The sequence below is a fragment of the Elephas maximus genome, chromosome 1, assembly GCF_024166365.1.
Source record: "Elephas maximus indicus isolate mEleMax1 chromosome 1, mEleMax1 primary haplotype, whole genome shotgun sequence".
Classification (NCBI taxonomy): Eukaryota; Metazoa; Chordata; class Mammalia; order Proboscidea; family Elephantidae; genus Elephas; species Elephas maximus.
In genome coordinates this window covers 122270803-122291010 of record NC_064819.1, presented here as the reverse complement: position 1 = coordinate 122291010, position 20208 = coordinate 122270803, and the positions used below count along the sequence as shown (strand labels likewise).

The following is a 20208-nucleotide window of genomic DNA, read 5'->3' as shown; positions in this document are numbered from 1 at the left end:
ATATGCAAAGCTGTGTAATTAACCAGTACTCTGTAGTATCTCCACATAGCCCGTTTTCATAGAGTCCTAGTACATTCTGAAAAGGAGGGTTTTGTGAATTGTGATAAACTTGGGCTGTGGGTCACGATGGTGAACAGAGGAGGGGTAAAATGGAACACTAATGAATATTTGAAAATCTGAGATGACTGCTCCAGTAGATCTCTATGAAGCTTAAGGCAAGTTTTCTCAGATAAACTGATGTTCATGCTAATCTAAAAAAACTTCTTTTTCCTCACATAAAAATGGTGCCTGTGTTTCTAGGTTCTGCAAGAGGACATCCTACTCAGGAAACAAAATGTAGATCAGGCATTACTAAATGGTTTAGAACTCCTTAAACAAACAACAGGTGAGCGATCTTTCACGTCAAATAATCATGCAGTCAGCATTCTGCATTGCTTTCAAAATGTTTTAGGGATTGGGGGAAAAATTTAAAATTTTAGGGCCGCTCTAAGCCTTCATTCTACAGAATCCTTTCAATACCAATCAAGGGAAGTTTCAGAATATGCTTTCACTTCTTATGATCTCACTTGGATTCTTAATGGAAGTTTGTGTATTACTCATAGCATAAAGCACTTTGGCACAGGAGGTGGTCAGAGAAGCCCATGAGGGAGTTACATTAGTTTTCCACTTGTTGAAGGCAGTTGTTCAAGATGAGCACATAGGTTAGAGACCTTTTTCTTTTTTTAGGTAGATTGCATTGTACTGACACACACGTGGCTATATCCATGTTTCCTTTCTCTGTATTTGAACTCACTCAGAAAACAAATAAATTTGGTCTAAAAGCTATATGAGGAGACCTTAGAACAACTGAAACAGACTAATTTATTTTAGTGATTCTTTTGGCCGTAGGAAAGTCTTACCAAACCTCTGTCCAGTTTAGCATGTATGTCTGTGGGTGGGGGTAAGCACCGTTCATCATGAGTTGGAGAAATTCAATAAAGTATCTAAAGCTTTGAACTATGATTCTGAAGCCCAGGGCACAATTTGTGTGTGTGTAAGTGCAAGTGATGAGACACTGGAATAATGAGGACCAGTTTATTATTTTTGACATTTATCTGCACACACCTGTATATATATGTAACACATATATACATACACAGACATGTGAATACACATATACACATATGCATATATACGTACACACATATGCCAGGCATTGTTCTAAACACTTACCAAATATAAACTCATTGAATCCTTGTAACAACCATATGAGGTAGTTCTCTCCCTATCCCTATGTAATGATGATATGTATGTATCTGTTATGTAAGTATGTGTGTGTACACGTAGCCCTTTAAAATAACACATATATCCCTATGTAATAATCTCTATTTAATGGCTCAGAGAGGTTCAGTATCTTGCCAAGATGAATCAGCTTTTAAGCCACAAAGTCAGTATTTGAACTCGTGCAGTTTTTAACACATAAACTTTGAAAACTGGAAGCATCATATGGATAGATGCAAAGGTGCTGTTTCCCACATAATTAAAGACACTGTCGCTTTTTCCAGTTTTGATGTTTGTATTTTTAGAGCTGTTCAGATTTGCCAGAAATCCTGGGAAGGATTAAAACCTAGAAAAGGACTTCTAGGTTAGATCATCTTCAGAAAAACTTCTCTTTTTCTTTCCCCCAGAAAGTTCCATTAGCGTACAATGATGTCTAAGGAGACCTTCCAATCCCTTTTGTTCTTTTTATGAGAAATAACGTATCTTTGAAATTTTAGGTGATGAAGTTTTAATAATTCAAGATAAATTGGAAGCCATTAAAGCAAGGTACAAAGACATTACCAAATTGAGCACCGACGTAGCCAAGACTCTGGAACAGGCTCTACAGCTGGCGAGGAGACTGCACTCCACACACGAAGAGCTTCGCACATGGCTGGACAGAGTGGAGGTGGAATTACTTTCATTTGAGACTCAGGTTCTGAAGGGAGAAGCAGTAAGCCAAGCACAAGCAAGACAAAAAGTATGTTCTGATTTAAACATTTTGGATCAGTTTGTTATCACTTAGGGAGCCTTATTCACATAGGAATTTAATGATATTTGTCTCTCGGCATTACTAACAGGCTGACGGATGCCTTGGTGGGCAGGGACCCAACAGAAATTGGCAGTATGTCAGCTGTTTAAACTTTTAGGAGCCCAGAGATGAAAACAGTGTGTTAAAATGATGAAAAGAGAAAAACAAAGAGGAAAATGGTTATTGTTTCAGAGTTAACATGTAATTTAGTTGGAATAACAATATTTGTTTATAAGGTAGAAGGGTAGCATGAGGTGAGTTTTCTAATTATATCGCAAAAATAGTACACTAACATGCTAATAGGAGCCCTGGTAGCGTAATGGTTAAAGCTCTCAGCTACCAACCAAAAGGTCAACAGTTTGAACCCACCAGCCATTCCACAGGAGAAAGATGTGGCAGTCTGCTTCTGTAAAGATTTACAGTCTTGGAAACCCTATGAGGCAGTTCCACTCTGTCCTATAGGGTTGCTCTGAGTTTGAATCGACTCATCAGGCAGTGGATTTGGTTTTAGGGCCATGCTAATAATCATTCTTATTTTCAAAGATATCAGCCTCCATTTTTATCATCCCTGAAGTATGATCACGTGTGAGTGAAAGGGAGTCAGCACAGTTAGACTCGATGGCTCATAATATTCAGCTGGAATGGTTTAAAGCCAGTATGTCCTCATTTTGAGGGTCACTTAATTCCCACTTCGACTTTCTTCTTGTTTTTAATTTTTTTCTGTTATCTGGTTACCAGCAAGCAAAGAATAATACATGTTAACTTGCTTGGTTTTGTTTTGTAAATTTTCAATATTTATATTACACTTCAGTGATAAAAGCTTAAGTGATAACAAATGACTACATTTAAATAGTTCTTTGGAATTTCTTAGGAAACACTTGCCTTTTGCAAAATAGCTTTAAATAACAAATATTTCTATAACTTAACTGAAACTGATGGTTAGTATTGGCCTACAAAGGGGCTTAGCCCCAAGAACAGTTAAAAGGAAAGCCTAAGCAAGATTTTATCCAAGTATGTGTATATTTTCCTAATTCCATTTTCAGGAACTAAAGAAGGAAGCTAAGAACAACAAAGCCTTATTGGACTCCCTTAACGAAGTGAGCAGTGCTTTACTGGAACTGGTACCATGGAGGGCCAGGGAAGGACTGGAAAAGATGGTGGCCGAGGACAATGACCGCTACCGATTAGTGAGCGACACCATCACTCAGAAGGTTGAGGAGATTGATGCCGCCATTCTGAGATCACAGCAGGTAGGGACACGTGAGTTGTTTTCTAGGCAGTACCTTTTCTCCATTTGTTTCCAAAGCCTTTATCTGAACAAAGGTATCTCTTAATAGTGTTTCCATTCATTTGTTATGCTTCAAAAATGAAAGGGTGGATTGGAAAAGAATTTGACTGGGCTCCTTTTACATCAGAGTGGCAGGGCACAGCTAATCTCTATATTGTAAGCAGCCATCTGCCTCATTGTTTTGTAAATTTATCCTTACCAGATCAGACCTTCTAAGCAGAATCCTTTTTGTCTATATGTATTCATATTGCTAACATTAACTTTATTCCTTGGCTTCCTCTGAACCTAATCTGAATGTGAGTAAATATTTTGAGTTATCATGTAAGTCAGGATTAACTGTTCATTTACATGTAACTATGGCAATGAGAGATTGTATTCTTTCTTAAAAGGAAACAATTTTGTTGGTAAGATGAAGTTTTTGCCAAAGATGACTGCAGGGGAAAACTATAGTATCTGACCTATCTGCGGGAATCCTGGTGGTACAGTGGTTAAGTATTCAGCTGCTAACCAAAAGGTCAGCAGTTGGAATCCTATGGGACAGTTCTACTCTATTCTGTGGGGTTGCTATGAGTTGGAATTGACTGCATGACAATGGGTTTGGGTTTTTGGGGGGCAATTAGGGGGCACTAGGCAGTGTTTCGTTCTGTTGTACATAGGATCGCTATGAGTCAAAACTGACTCAACAACATCTAACAAAAACAACATCTTGGACCGATGGCACAATGGTTAAGAGCTACTGCGAGCTATGGCTGCTAACCAAAAGATTGGCGGTTTAATTCCACTGGCTCTCCTTAGGAACTCTATGGAGCAGTTCTCCTCTATCCTATAGCGTCCACTATGAGTCAGAATCAACTTGACGGCAACAGGTTTTATCTGGGCCTCACACAAAGTTTAGAGTTCCAGAGAATTTTATAGGCACCTAAACTTTAGCCACAGTTCCTCAGAGAATTGTGGGCAATGAGCAAAGTCCTAGAAATAGAAGTTTATAGTACATGTTTTGATTTGCTTTTACAGCAATCTCTATGAGTATTTATATTATGTCACCAGACTCCTATTACAGGCTTTCTGTGTGGGGGTCAGTGTGATATTGCAGTGTACTTTAGAGCAGAGCTTGGGAACGTATATGACTCAGCTTTTACTAATACAAGCCAAAAGCAAGAAACACAAATCAAACAGATTCTGTAGATGCATCCAAAATTAATTTTCTAAAGTTGCCATAAAAGTGTAATTTATGTAGTTCTAAAGCATAATGCTCCACTTCTCATTTTAGTGCTGTGTTCAGGAATCACAAAAGCTGATGAAATACACTGATAGCAGCAGCCCTGCCTAAGACAGTTCTGTGAGGGAGGGCATTCATGCCTGAGGAATGTATTTGCACGGCCCTGTTTAGAGTTTGGCGGAATTTGTTGATTTTTTTCATGATAAAATTTTTCCTTATAGAAAATGTTGAGATTTTCTTAAAAACATACCAAAACACTTATGGAAGAAAAGTAGGCGAACGATTTAGTATATATCCTTTCGGTCTGCCTTTTAGGAGAAAGAGAGACTGGATGAATGTGAATGAGACAGAGGGAGAGAGAAAGTGTGTGTAATAAAAGTGTCTTACTACCAATAGGTTGTATAGCAATACTGATGCCATCAGTATCTTAGAGTTGTTCATGTGTGTATTTATATCTGCATACCTGTGAAATACTTGCAAGGCTGTCCAGTGAAATACCTCCAGTAAAGCTCAGCAGACACACAGATGTTTAGAGCTGGGTGAGCATATGCAGTATGTGGTGGGTTAAGTGACTTGCCTGTGGTTCCACGGCTAGTTAGGTGGCAGAGTTGTAACTAGAATTTAATCCAGATCTTCTTCTGCCTAACTATAGTGCCTCCGGAAACCCTGGTGGCCACCACTGCTACCCAAAATGTCAGCAGTTTGAATCCACCAGGCAGGCACTCCTTTCCCTGGAAACTCCATAAGGCAGTTCTACTCTGTCCTCTAGGGTCACTATGAGTCTGTATCAACTCGATGAAACAGGTCTGGTTTGGGTTTTTATAGTGGCTCCTGTAAACTGTTGAGGGAGGAAAAATCCAGAGAGGTGATCCATATTTCTAACTTTCTTCAGTAATCTGAAGGAAGATGTTCTGGATCATTGTTTAAAGGGAAGTATGTAGGAGAATGTTTCTAACTGCAAGGACTGTGAGACATGAGAATGCAACACTAAGAGGATCGTGAAATACCACTACTTTCTAGGGAAGTTTAAGGGTAGAGGTAGGTATTTATCTTTCAGGTTTGGCAGAAATTTAGTTTTATACTCAAAAGTATAGTTTCTAAAATCATAATTTCAAGTTTTTAAGGGAGCTAATATAACACTGAAATTATTTTATAAGCTTGTCCATTTATAGATGTTTAGAATTAGGACCAGAGTATAGTTTAGTCTTAAAATGTTTGTTTTCTGTTTATCCAATGAAAATTCATCTATGAAATTTAAAAAGAATGGTGCAGAAATTTATCTTAGGACCTGTATGTTAGTCACATATTTTATACTGTCTGTTTTATGGTGTAGAAATAAATCATCTACCATTCTGTACCTCTTCTTCATCTGGAATATGGATGGAATCTGACCTCAGTCCACCTTTTTAGACACACGTTTAGCACATACAATTTATTTTATCTACCAATTCTCCTCCAAAGAAACCTCCTTCCAACATCCTTCTCCACCTACCCCTCAAAAAAATAAAAATAAAAACCACACAAGTGACAGGGTGAGGATGTGTGCCTTGAGCATTACTTGGTAGTTTTTCGAATTTGTAGATTTAATGCTTTGTCCTTGAATGACCAGGTTAACTTAAACTGAACTTTAAATAGCTAGCTGCTCTGTCTTCCAAACAGATTTCTCTTACGATCCTTTGCATTTTGCCTGGTAGTATGGTTGTCTGTGCACAGGTCTGTCGCCATTATAATGTTAGTACTTGCCTGATAGCTGTCCTTTGAAATTCTACAAATGCATGGGGATTTTGTGAACTCTTAGGCCACTAACGCAGAGGTATGACTTCTAACCATCAACGTGAACGAAGATGCCCAGAAAAACATGGGAAAGAATTAACATTTGAGAGAAGAAGAGAAAGGAGCATACAGATATCTTGTAATTGGCATATTGTTTATTCCCATCCTGTATAAAGTTTTAAAAAAAAAGTTCTGATTTGATATGGTTAGATTTTCATGTTAATCCTACATTCCCAGTAACAGCTTTGAAAAGATGTGCAATTGAATTTTGCATCCACAGGGACAAGGGCCCTATATAAATTTGAGTGATGACTTTTATTTTGGGGGAAATAGTTGAACAGCCTCAGTTATGGACAACTGAGTGAACACTGTATGCATGTGGCATTACTACTCAACAAGCCCTCAGATCCGACTACAGATTTGCAGATGTTGATATTCTAAAGAGGATATTCTTTTTAAAAAAGAATGGAGCCTATTCATTACTTTTGGGAAAAACTGAGTGGAACAAGGCAGCTTAGTAAATAAAGAGTGATGGGGAGCTTTAAAAAAACAAACAAACAACTGCCTTCTTTCTCACAGTACATGCCGTTATCTGAGTTAGAAGCTGCACATATTTTTGCATTGTAAACCTACATAGAGTGTAGCATATTTTTGTTGTTTCCTTTCTTTAATTGCAAATTGAACCACATGAGCCATGTGGAAATGAAAAAAGGCGCTTTTGCTTAGAAAATGTACAGACTTGTAGCTGGACTTCAGACCACCTTGATTGTTTATGCCCAGAGCAGTTAATTGTCCCCTGCTTCTTAAAAAAAAAAAAAATCTTAGAAATGTACAATTGTCAGAAGTTGCTAAAATGCATGTAACTTACTGGGCTCGGGAATCACAGGCACTCTTCTGCAAGGCTAATTACTTGGCTTATTTAAGTGGGCCCCATAGTAACCCTGATATAAAGGCCCATGGGTTTGTGGTTTTGGGTGCAATTAAAATTGAGTCATTAGAAGTGAGCCTTGGAGAAAAATAACACCTGTTTACTTCTTTTAAAGAACCAGAAGGAAACATCTCCTAAGGAAGTAAGATTTGTTTAGCCTCTCCAGGTGTTTAGGGTGGGAAAATATGGGTTGTGTTATGAATAATGAGAAGCAAAATGGAAGGAAATGCTAATCAAAAGAAAGTGGTAAGATCCCCAGCCAGGGGAAGGGAGTAAAAGGATGTCCTTGAGGTCAAGGTTTGCTTATCACTGTGTGTTTCTTCAACTTGTATTTCTACTTCAGAGACCTTTTGGATAAATGCGAAAGCAGTGGTCAGAGATTGGTGAAAACTTTAAATATTAAGTTAAAACGTAGTATTTGTTAAGTGCTGTGGTATTTGAGGCACGTGAATATTTTGAATACATGAAACCCAAGCCATACACAAGAACAAGCATTATGACATGGCTGGTAAGAGTGCGGTCTCTGGGGTTCTGGTCTCAGGTTCAATGTTCGCTAGCTGGGTAATCTTTGGTAAATTAGTTAATTTTTCTCTCTGCCTCAGTTTCCTGGACCGTAAATGGAGTCAAACATAATACCCATATTTTACAATTGTTGCAAGGCTTAAAGGAGATATTGCATGCTAAATACTTAGAACAGTGAGTTCAGTAGAATGCTGGCCATTATTGTCTTAGTGTTTTCTTCAGGAATGTATAGAGGTAACCACTTAAAATGTCTTTCACTAACTTAGGAAATTTCTGAAATGCTTGTTGTTGAGTCTCTTAACAGGAGTTATAGTAACTAAAGTTAATGATTAGGGTTCACTGATACTACTTATACAATATTCCCCAAATGAAATTATGGATGCTGAGATTATCTACAATTTATTTGAACTTAACTTTTGCTGTTTGTATGAGCAGTAAATTATTAAAATTTTGTCTTGTAATATTGCAAACGATGCTGCTCACATATAAATGAGCCACTTTTTTTTTTTTTTTTGGATGTGTCAAGGTTGCATAAGGAGCAACATTTATTTTTTTGTAACTATTTTCTTTGTTTAACTATACATTTTGTGTATTTTCAGTGTAAGGGTATGGAAACGTATACAGTTTCTTTTTTTTATGGTTGCATATTATTTTAGGCTAATAATACTTTAAAGCTTATTCAACCAGTCTTTCTCGATTGATAATTTCTTTATTTTTCTCCCTGTTATCAACTATAAAAATACTGTAAAACATTTTACTTTCTTTTTTATTTTACATCTTTTCTAAGTAGTACAGTTATCCCCTTGGGATAAATTTTTTTTTTATTCGTGCTTTAGGTGAAAGTTTACAGCTCAAGTTAATTTCTCATTCAAAAATTTATACACGTATTGTTTTGTGACATTGGTTGCAATCCTCACAATGTGACAGCACACTCCCCTTTTCCACTCTGGGTTCACCATGCCCATTCTTTCAGTTCCTGACCCTTCCGGCCTTCTCATCCTGCTTTTAGACAGGAGTTGCCCATTTGGTCTCATATACTTGATTAAACTAAGAAGCACATTCTTCACGTGTATTATTTTTTGTTTCACAGGCCTGTTTAATCTTTGTCTGAAGAGCGGGCTTCAGGAATGGTTTCAGTTCTGGGTTAACTAAGCATCCAAGGGCCGTAGTTTTGGGGGTTCCTCCAGGTCTCTGTCAGACCATTAAGTCTAATCTTTTTATGTGAATTTGAATTCTGCTCTACATTTTTCTCCTGCTCTGTTGGGGACTCTCTTGTGTTCCCTGTCAGGGCAGTCATTGGTAGTAGCCAAGCAGCTTCTAGTTCTTCTGGTCTCAGACTGGTGGAGTCTCTTTCTGGTCCATATGGTCCTTCAGTTGTTTTGAGCCACTTTTTAGGTCCATTAAAAATACACGTGCTAACAAGTCATTTGAGTGAGTCATATACCTAAAGTACCTTGGTTTACTATAAATTGCTTAATGTAGACCCAGTGGGTATTCCATTTGTTGCTTAACAATAAATATTTGCTAATTTAATTTAATTCCTCAGAAGGTACAAAGGAAATTTCTGCTTGAACTCTTGCTTTCTTTTAGTAAAGAAAATATTTGCCTTGGTTAAAGAAACACTGTTTGAGTTTCAGCTTTCTGTTTGGGCAGCTTTGGTAGTATCATCATGCTGATTTTTGGCTGGACACTTTTCTTTAAAGGAGGAGACACAGTGTTAAACTAATATTAACACTAACAGCCTGACTTTTTTTTGTTACTGTCATATAAATACTAAAAATAGCCTGAACATGAACAAGAGGGTGGTGTCACTTTATTATTTCAGGGACTAATAGAAAAAAATCCGTGGTTATTAATTTTTTTTCAGATATCTTGTACTATTTGGAAACCCTGGTGGCAGTAGTGGTTAAGTGCTATTGCTGCTAACCAAAGGGTCAGCAGTTTGGATCCGCCAGGCGCTCCTTGGAAACTCTATGGGGCAGTCCTACTCTGTCCTGTAGGGTCGCTATGAGTCAGAATCGACTTGACGGCACTGGGTTTGGTTTGGTTTTGGATCTTGTACTATTTACACTTGGGGAAAAGGCCTATCCTGTTTTTTTGTCTTACACTCTTTACATGAGTCCACGTAGTGAGGTTCTGCCTGCAGCTTCAATATATATGGCTCGAAGCTCATAATCGATGCATAGAAGACTCTTCTACTTCTTTTTCACGAGGATTTCTTTTTCTACACCAAAACTTCTAAATTCATCAATGACAGTTTTTTCTTTTTCTCTTTCATATTGATCAATAACTGCTAATGAGTAGCTCCATTTGAAGCCAAGTAACATCACAAAAATTATTGAACCAGATTTAGATTTTTTTCAAATTATTTATCAGGATTCCTTCTGGAGTCCACATTGTTCTGATTTGTTGCAATCAACAAAATTATTTAACACCACCGTGTGCAAACCATTAGGCCCTTTGCTAAGTTTTTTTTTTTAGATGTGGCTTCACGCTAAAATGATATATAATGTGATTAGAAATGTAGGAGACGCAAATAGTTCTGCTTAAGTATATATAAATATACACAGGGTCATTTTAGAAGTGTTGCCCTTTTATTGGAGCTGATTTACTCTAATGGCCAAAGCTCTGATTTTCTGTCCATAAAAACTTTAGCGTGTCAGTGATCCTCTTAAAAGTGTGGCACTCAAAGGAGAGAGCCCAGTGTCACAGATGTGTTCTAATCACAGATGACAGTGGGACAGCTGCTCAGACACTACCTTGTCTTAAAGGAGTCTGACTTTGCATCGTTTCATGATAGGTGTTAGTTTATATTCAGATTTAGGGGAAGACGCACTTCTAGGAATTGTTCTGTAGAGCTATGTTAAGTCATGTCTTCCCTGCCCTATCCTTATACAGTTGAGTTTTTTAAGGTAAATGTAAATTTATTATTTTTACTCCTATTATATTTCTGGCTTGGGCCTGTTATTTAGATGATTCTTATTAAAATTTTTTTTTTCTATCTCACTATTGACTAAAAAAAAAATGGCCTGCAAGTATCTGAGATTTTTTTTATTTATTCACTCAGTCATTCATTTATTAATTATTTGGTAAAGATGAAATCAAGTGGGTTCATGATACATAGGAAAAATTTTAAATAATAATTTAATGATATTATTATATATTTTCTTCCACTTCCATCTGTTTTTTTTGGATTGTAGCCATAGCAATACTCTTAATCAGTGTTGTTAATGTTTCTGTCAGGTTATTGTTGGCAGGTTATTTCCTTTGAACTAAAAAAGTCCATGTATGAAACTGACAAGTATTATTAAAAAATAAATTATATCCCATGTTGATGAGGGTGTAGCAAAACTCAGCTACAGAAATGAAGCAGTAAATTAGCACAGCCTATCTTAAGGGCAATATGTATCTAAAAAATGAAAATGCTAGTAGGAACTTACAGGTGAGAGGTAACCTGCACAGTGTTTTTTTTAATTAAACTTTCAAGATAATTATAGATTTACGTGCAGTTATAAGAAATAATACAGAGCAATCCCATTGTACTCTATCCATTTTCCCCAATGGTAATATCTCATGAAATTATAATACAGAATCTCAGGCAGAATCTTGACATCTGTGTAGTCAGGATGCAAAGCATTTCCATCACTACAAGGACCCCTGGTGTGGAAATAGAGCCACACCTACTTCTGTCTCACCTTCATCCCCTCTTTAGCCCCTGGCAGCCATTAATCTGTTCTCCATTTTTATAATATCATTTCAACAGTGTTATATAAATGGAAACATACTTTATGTACCTGGTGGGATCAGAATATTTTGCTCAGTGTAATTCCCTGGAGACCTGTGCAAGTTGTTACATGTATCAATACTTCATTCCTTTTTATGCTGAGTAGTATTGCACACAGTTTGTTTAACCATTCACCCATTGAGGACATACAGGTTGTTTCCAGTTTGGCACTATTGCAAAAAAAGCTGCTGTAAACATTCATGTATAGGTTTTTGTGTGAACTTAAGTCATCATTTCTCTGGGATAAATGCCCAGGCGTGCAAATGCTGGGTCACATGGTAGTTGTATGTTTAGTTTTCAGAGAAACTGCTAAAGTGTTTTTGAGATTGGCTATTTCATTTTATGGGAACCCTGGTAGTACAGTGGTTAAGAGCTGGGCTGCTAACCAAAAGATAGGCAGTTTGAATCCACCAGCCGCTCCTTGGAAACCTACTTCATCCTACAGGGTCGCTATGAGTCGGAATCGACTCGATGGCAGTAGGTTTTTATGCCATTTTATATTTCCACCAGCAAAATCTGAGTAATCTAGCTTCTGTACCTCCTTGTCAGCATTTGGTGGTGGTTTCACTATTTTGGTTATTGTGTTACGAGACTTGGAGGTAGAAGTCCATGTTCCCCACTCAGTGACATCACCCCGGTAGGGTGTTGGAGTACCTTGTTATAGCTTTATGAGGGCAGAACTCTAAGTTCTGTACTTAGCCTTTGTTGGCATGGTTATGACTAGGGCCACAGTTTTTCTGTAGTGTTTCTTGGAGTAGAGCTGTTACCGCCTAAAAGTTTTCTGTTTCACTAAGTTGTCACTTACCTGGTATTTTGGCTAAAACAGAGCAGGCTTTTATTGGAGTGTTTTGTTTGCATGTTTTGTTTTGTTTTTTGCTTGTAGCTGTGGGTGTTTCCTGGATGCTGTCTTTCCCAATATCCAGGCTGGTATTTATGAGGCAAAAACAAAAATCAAGGAACTCACCACCATGTTGTTACTCTAGTCCCAATATCTGTAGTCGTTCTGCCTTCTCCACCTTTCAGAATCTTTTTTTTTTTTTTTTTTTAATAATTTTTATCGTGCTTTAAGTAGAAGTTCAGGATCTTTTTCTAATGTTTATTTTATATATAACATGGAGTCTTTTTAGGTACGCTTATAACAAAAACAGGGAAAAGTACGTCTACTACATCTTCCCCGTAAGTCCACATAGTGTTGCATAATGTTTTAAAAGGAAGAATTATTCGGCAATCTCATTTGTTATCGCCACCCTTCTTTTCTCCTCCTTATTGCCCCACACCCCACATCCCTCATTTAGATTTCCAGGTTCTCTTAAAAAATAGAAGATCTGGTAACACTCGCATCAGATACCTACAATGTCCATTCCTCATTAAATCTCCCAACTGAGGCTACTGTTCAGTTACCATCTATCATTAGTGCATGGCCCTGGAAGACAGTGGGGTTTATCTGATCCAAAGTCTTGAAAATGTTCATACCATTTGATTTCGAAGCCATCTTCTAGGATTCTACCCTAAGGAACTAATTAGAGATGTCAGCAGAGATTTATGCTCAGGGATGTTTATTACAGGGTTGTTTATGTAATAATAGCAAAAATATGCAGAGTGTCTAAATGAAAATATCCAGGTATGCTAGAATACAATCATGTTATTTAAAAATCATGATTAAAAGAATATGAAATGAAAAAAAAAAAAACAGGATATGACACGTTTTTTACACTACTATCTCAGACCTTAACAAATCTTTGTCTTTCAACTTCTGGAAGAAAATTCACTGAAATACCAACAGAGTTAACTCCAAGTGGGAAAATTATGAGGAATCTTAATTTTCTTCTATATATTTTTATGTATTTTATGAATTTCTACCATTCTCATGAATTACTGTTATGATCAGGAAAATAAAATGTTTTAAAATATGTAAGAATGCTCTTGAAAATGTTTTCTGCCATTATTAAATAAGATGTTTGAAAATTACCCGAGTCACTTGGAAATATATTCTGCATATTTAGAGACACATATGCACACATACACTTATACACACATTTAGTATGTGTATGTATAAATACATGGGAATATTTCATTATTTGCTAGGAATCATATGCTTTGATAGCTGAATACTATCTGCATATCATATGATTTAAGGTGATGGATGAAATGATAGAAAGACTGAGCCTAGACTCCAGCTGTTTACTTTTATCACTGATAGAATTGGATAGTATTCCCAAGGAGAAAATTCTTAAGAATACTAGAAAAGAAGGTTAGGGATTCAACATGTTGTAAGGTCTTAATGTTTATTCTATGGAGAGTTCTTTTTTTGTAACTTCAGTCATTATCACGAATTATTTCTGGATGCTATGAAGAGATAGGCTCAGATTTTCCACTTGTGTAATAAGGATATTTAAAAGAAATGTCGATAGATATTTTTCTGGCACCACTTACAGGAACTTGCTGACCTAATTATTTATCTTTTGTTTAGTTTGACCAAGCGGCTGATGCCGAGTTATCCTGGATAACTGAAACAGAAAAGAAATTGATGTCTTTGGGTGATATCAGGCTTGAGCAAGACCAGACCTCTGCTCAGCTGCAGGTTCAAAAGGTGAAGAAATACATTTCCAGTTGCCATCTAAATTATTTGATAGTATGTGCTAAGTCTTGAAAATGTACTTTCGTGATTTACTTTTCAAGACTCCTTAACTGCTTTATATAATTGTTTTCATTTTAGTCACAAGATCCTTCTCTCTTTTTTTTTTTAAACTTTATTTTGGTAAATCACAGACATTCACCATGGAGATTTTGAGACACAAGGATATTATTGATGAACTTGTTAAATCTGGGGATAAAATCATGACCACATGCAGTGAAGAGGAAAAGCAATCAATGAAGGTATAATCTTGTCTGTGTGAATAAACAGCATGGGTTGAGCTTTTAGAAAATCCTAAAAAGCACTTTCCCATTCTCCACAGCTGCCATTTAAGTAGCTAAATCATTAGTTTTAAATAAGTCATTTTTCAAGCTTACCAGAATAGCAGTGAGAGGAATATTCCTTAGGGAAACACCATGAGAACAATCTTTCTTAATCGGTATAAAAGCTATTAAGGTTTGAGTCACTGGGTAACTGGAACAGAATAAGCATTTGATTAATGTTAGCTGTGTTATTACCATTACTATCAGTATAAAATGTTATTATCGTATCTGTCAACTGTTGTTCATATGCTTCGGGAACATTTGGGCCTCTTAAGCTGAAACAAAATTAAGATCTATGTGGCTCCCTCTAATGCTGAAATCGATTCCGTATGAAGTCACAGTAAGCTACACAGGAAAACTATGAGCTGAATAAATAAGGAAACCTCCGGTTTGTGTAATTTTAACAATCCTTTAAATTGTTGGAAAACAAGCCACAAATAAAAACGTCTGATCTCAATTCATATTCAGACATCAGAGCAGCTTAAAGAAATTAATGTGCATTTGTGTTCTTGATAGGAAAATGTTCTGTGGCAAGAAAATTGTACAAATATCTATTCCTAAGATCACATTTTAAAGGGCATATATTGCTTTCAAGGTACACCATAGATAATATCTTAGAATGTACACCATATATTATTACTTTTCTTATATTTACACTCCATAATGGTAATTCACTTGTTTATAATTGAATCTTTGCTTCATTATTTTTGCAAAGATTCAGACACCAAAAAATATATCAAATTTCTGAGAGACTCTAAGCCTGATTCCCTGGGTTTGAAACCTTGGCCCCGCCACACTAGCTGTGTGATCTTGGGCAATTTATGTTATACCTAATTTTCATCATCTATAAAATAGGCATAAAATAGTAATAACTTATCTCATGGGGTTGTTGTAAAATTATGTTATTACACATAAAACGTGTGTGACTGTCTGACATTTATTAATGCTCAGGAATATTAATATTAAGAATATGCTCAGTAAATGTTAACTAGTATCATCATAATAAGAAACTTCTCTGTTCTCTTTGTGTAACTTCGTCAGTTTTCCCTGTTTGTAGGAATATGATTATAAAAGGCTTTCTAAACAAAGTATTTTCTGAAGAAAATATTTCTTATTTTTCTAAATATTATTGAACCCAGATTTAAAATTGGTTTTTACCACTCAAAGGTTTGTCTGTGTCTTACTTGTGCCTCACAGACCCTGAACAGCTTCATATGGGTACTACGTTTTCTGTAGGTTGATCTGAATTGATCTTTAGTATTCACTCAAGTCAGTGATTTTTTTTTAAGGCAAGAATTGAGTGTGCTTCTTCCAGAGAAAACTAAAATGCACTGGGAAACGTTGTATCCATGCCCTTCAGATCACTATGAAATCACTTCTGTCATTCTGTGGTTTGTGGAGATTCTGTTGGGCTTCTCTCCTGCTGTTAGTTTATGATGTAAATTTATACCATAATCTAGATCATTGTGTCTGCTTAGGCATCAATGCATATCATAATGTTCTACTTTGATTCTAATATATGTAAATAATTTTGTTGACTAGCAGTTCCTCTTAAAATTTTATTTACAAAAGGCAGCCCTTATTTCTTTCCAGAAAGCTATATAAGTGTTGCCAGAATCCTATGAAATTTGTTTTTTTGGCCTAGAAGTAGAAGACATTGTAAGCATGGCTGGAAAAGTTTGCCTTACTATGTTTGGAGAGCTCATTGTTTTATCCATAAAAACGTGAGGCCTTTCTTTAATTTAAACTGAACTTTTATACGTAAAAACAAAGTCTAGATCATACTGATTGATTGATTGAACATACATTTGTTGCACCCCTACTCCGTGCCAGGCATACAGTACTGGACAAAGCATTCTGGAAAATGTGTGCTGCTTGGCCTACCATTAAATACATTTCATCTTATTTTCTAGAAAAAACTAGACAAAATATTGAAGAACTATGATGCCATCTGCCAGATAAACTCGGAGAGGTATCTGCAGCTAGAGCGGGCACAGTCCCTGGTTAACCAGTTCTGGGAAACGTATGAAGAACTTTGGCCATGGCTGACAGAAACACAAAGAATCGTCTCTCAGCTTCCTGCACCAGCTCTGGAATATGAAACTCTAAGACAGCAACAGGAAGAACATCGGGTAAGCTAGTGTAATACAGAATGTTGTATTCCCCATTTAATGATGTTCTATAGTGCTGTTGGACACCTTACATGATTAGAACATTTTTGTAATACTGTATTTTGGCCTGCATGATTTGCTTACCTTATAGTTAGTTGCTTGACTGTTGTCATTGTTACAGTGAGAAGACTTATATGGGTAGACTACATCATGTGTGTCATTGATTACATCTCCATTTCTTTGGAATAGTATCAGTTTAAAAACCAAGGGGTAGAAAAACAAAATTCTCATTTTAAAATTTTAGAGAATTAAGCTTTTGAAGTGCTTTCAACTTACACATGTTGACTGAGTTTTGCACCTTATATGTAGTGGTTAGAGCCATCTACAATGTAAGTGAGGAGTAGAAATACATGAAGAGACATCATGCAGATAAGACTATTGAACTTAGAGAAAATGTACTATATAGTCGATATGTCAAAATAGCAATATCATGAAAGCCAGCTCTGTGAAAAGGAAAACTACTGAAGTGTAAAGACAAATTGTTTTCCTTTCCCCTCCCCACCCATAAACGTACAACTCTTTCTGAAGTCATTTGTTCCTGCAACGGTAGATGAGTAAACTAAGTGCAGCTTACATCTGCAAATGTGTCATGTTTTAAACATATACAAAATGGCATCATGAAGCCCTTGTTTCAGTAGTCACTTAGATTTTAAAATGACTTAAAATTTTGCAAGGGTTTGGGTAAGAGAGGGTCAAGACTGTCAGAAAAAAAATCTAGAGTTCTTGATATTTATGGACTTGCAAACCTAGTTGCTTTCCCAGATCTGTACAAGATGTACTCTGAGACTAATCAGTGTATGTGTGTGTGTGTATATAAAGTTTAACTCAGGTTATATTACATCATTGTTTGAAATATGTGGCTTAGTCATCTTGTTTGTTTACTTTTTTAAATGTACTGCCATTGTTATTGAAGAATACGTATCTCTAAATGAAGTATTTGTTTAGAAGAGAGCTTTAGAGGGCACTTTAATTAATGCAAAATAGAAATTTTCTAGAGTCCTATCTAAATCATTCAGCAGGAGAAAGACAAAGTATGTAGAACTGGATTTAATTTTAGTATAAAGATTTATTTGTGGCAGAAATATTCATCTACCCACTTAATAATTTTTAATGTAAAACACTGCATGGATTTCTTTTGCTCTGGGGTAATGTTGAATGACTTTGTTCTTTCTAGCATAACATCAGATAGTATAGTGAGGCCTATTAGTGAACTGAAAATTGCCAAATTGAGTTCCTTTTCCTTTTTTTTGAGTAATCTTGAAGTTCTCAAAACAAATTTATGATTGTTCATACTAAAAGATTCTCTGTTTGAGAATATTTGCAGTCTTCTAGAACAACATTTCTTCTTACACTCTTTAGCATCCTTTCCTGCTGTTTTTAGGAAGATCTTGTAGTTTCTGGGGCCAGGAATTAAAAATGGCTCCAAAAAGTATGTTACTAAGTGACAGATATTTTATGTTCATACTAAGTGTATCTAGCCTGACTGGACTCCTGTGTTAGTATGTCACCAGGAATCGTTTTGTCACATATGAGGCAAAAGGCGTCTCCTCTTGGGCCCCTTCCCCATGCACACGCATGCCCCAGTAGGTATCAAGTAAGTGTTCTCTTGTCTGTCATGGAATGGCCTAAAAAAAAAACTAATCTCCCTACTCTCCAAGGTAAGGTGTCTCATAGTGTGCTGCACAGCTGATATCTACTGGTATTCCAGACAACTTAAGACATCTCAGTAGAGATCTTTCCTTTCATTTGAGAGTCTCCTGATAACTCAAAGTATAAGCTCATTTTCCAAGGATGTCTTACAGAATACTGAAACTAGAATATGTGTAACATCTATAAGCTCTCTTTTTCCATGAGATCATATTATTAGCTGATATTACCACTACTACTTCATTTTGTAAAGCAGCAGAAAGATATGAGCTAATTATATGAAACAAACAAACAAAAAACAACAACAAAATAACACTTCAGCCTGGAACACACAGGAGCTAAACTGCAGACACGACCATACCACATCCTTGTGTGTAGAATGTTGGGTTGGACCCGCCCCCTCCGCCTTTTTTAAATTAAATTTGCTTTTATTTAACCCTTTTCCAAAAGGGGTTTGAGGCAACCTTCAGGAAATCTTCAAAAATAGTTTATGACATAGGGGATAGTTAATGACATAATGTACACAATTTTAAGAACACAATTTCTCAAAATAATTTATGTGACTGATTTTAGCGGTCACCTCCAGTAAAAATCTAGGCATGTGGCCTTCCTGGTGATTCTTACTGATGAATGATAGAAACAAAATATTTATAGGAAAAGATTAATAGCATGTCCCTAGACTATCTTTTCTGAATGTAATTTCTCTCAGAGAAGTTTTGTTATGGGCTAGATGGCAAACAAAGAGCCCTGGTGGTGTAACAGTTAAGTGCTTGGCTGCTAACCAAAAGGTTGGCAGTAGGAACCCAACCAGCCACTCCATGGGAGAAAGACCTGGCAATCTGCTTCTGTAAAGATTTAAACCAAGAAAGCCAAACCCATTGCCATTGAGTCAATTCCAGCTCACAGCAGCCCTCTAGGACAGAGTAGAACTGCCCCATAAGGTTTCCAAGGCTGTAAATCTTTATGGAAGCAGACTGCCACATCTTTCTCCCTTTCCATCAGCAGCTGAGTGCTTAACCACTGCACCATCAGGGCTTCTTCCATAAAGATTACCGTCTAGAAAACCCTATGGGGGCAGTTCTGCTCTGTCACATGGGGTCGCTGTGAGTCAAAATTGACTCGATGGCACCTAATAGCAACATAAAACAGTTTGGAGACACACTTTCTGGTGAGGACAAGGACCTGCTGATTAGGGAGCCTAATCAATTATCTAGTACAGGTGGAAGGCTCCTCAATGCACAGAGGCCAGCCTCAGAGAAACCTGCAGGAAAGACAGGCCTTTCCCTGAGAGTGATGTTGGATTTAGTCCATTAGAAATTGCTCGGTAGAGGCCCTAGAATACCTGGAATGTAGATATTTCAGTTTTATTCAGGGTTCTGGTCATTGATTAGAAGGAGAGGGGTTCCACTTAGATTACACACTGAGCCATTAGTGTAAATATTGTATCTCTTCATTAGATGACAAAATTAGACAAACTATTCATATGTTGCACATTTTTCCTTAAATACACCTTATAAATAACACTCGATATGTATCTGTGTGTTTCATTGATATATTACCGTTGTAGCCTTTAATATTTTAAAGTAACTAGAAATTCATTCATCTATATGCATATATGTAATATCATATATACATAGAATATACATAAAATACATAAATGCATAAAATGGATTCATGTAATATATATGCATACATGCTATGGTAGTTCACATGTATAAATACAATGTCTTGTAGGCCTATGTCACACTACCTTCCCTTTATAGATTTTTTCTCTCAGCATTGTGTCTGCCTTCTACTGAGCTCCCCTTCCTCCCTCTCTTCTTTCTTTATAATGTTTTTATACATATGATGAGTGTGCAGAAAGGGAC

At 36.5% G+C, this 20208-nt stretch overlaps 1 protein-coding gene across 17 annotated transcripts in view; it reads left to right on the top strand.

Annotated features, from left to right (window-relative positions):
• Positions 1-20208, top strand: part of DST (dystonin) — a 490994-nt gene that overhangs the window by 417686 nt on the left and 53100 nt on the right. For all 17 annotated transcript variants that reach the window (XM_049894718.1, XM_049894699.1, XM_049894708.1 and 14 more), the window contains 6 exons: positions 301-385; positions 1758-1999; positions 3094-3300; positions 14035-14154; positions 14334-14441; positions 16436-16654. In XM_049894718.1, coding sequence (XP_049750675.1) covers positions 301-385; positions 1758-1999; positions 3094-3300; positions 14035-14154; positions 14334-14441; positions 16436-16654 — 981 coding nt within the window. The remainder of the gene's footprint in view (positions 1-300; positions 386-1757; positions 2000-3093; positions 3301-14034; positions 14155-14333; positions 14442-16435; positions 16655-20208) is intronic.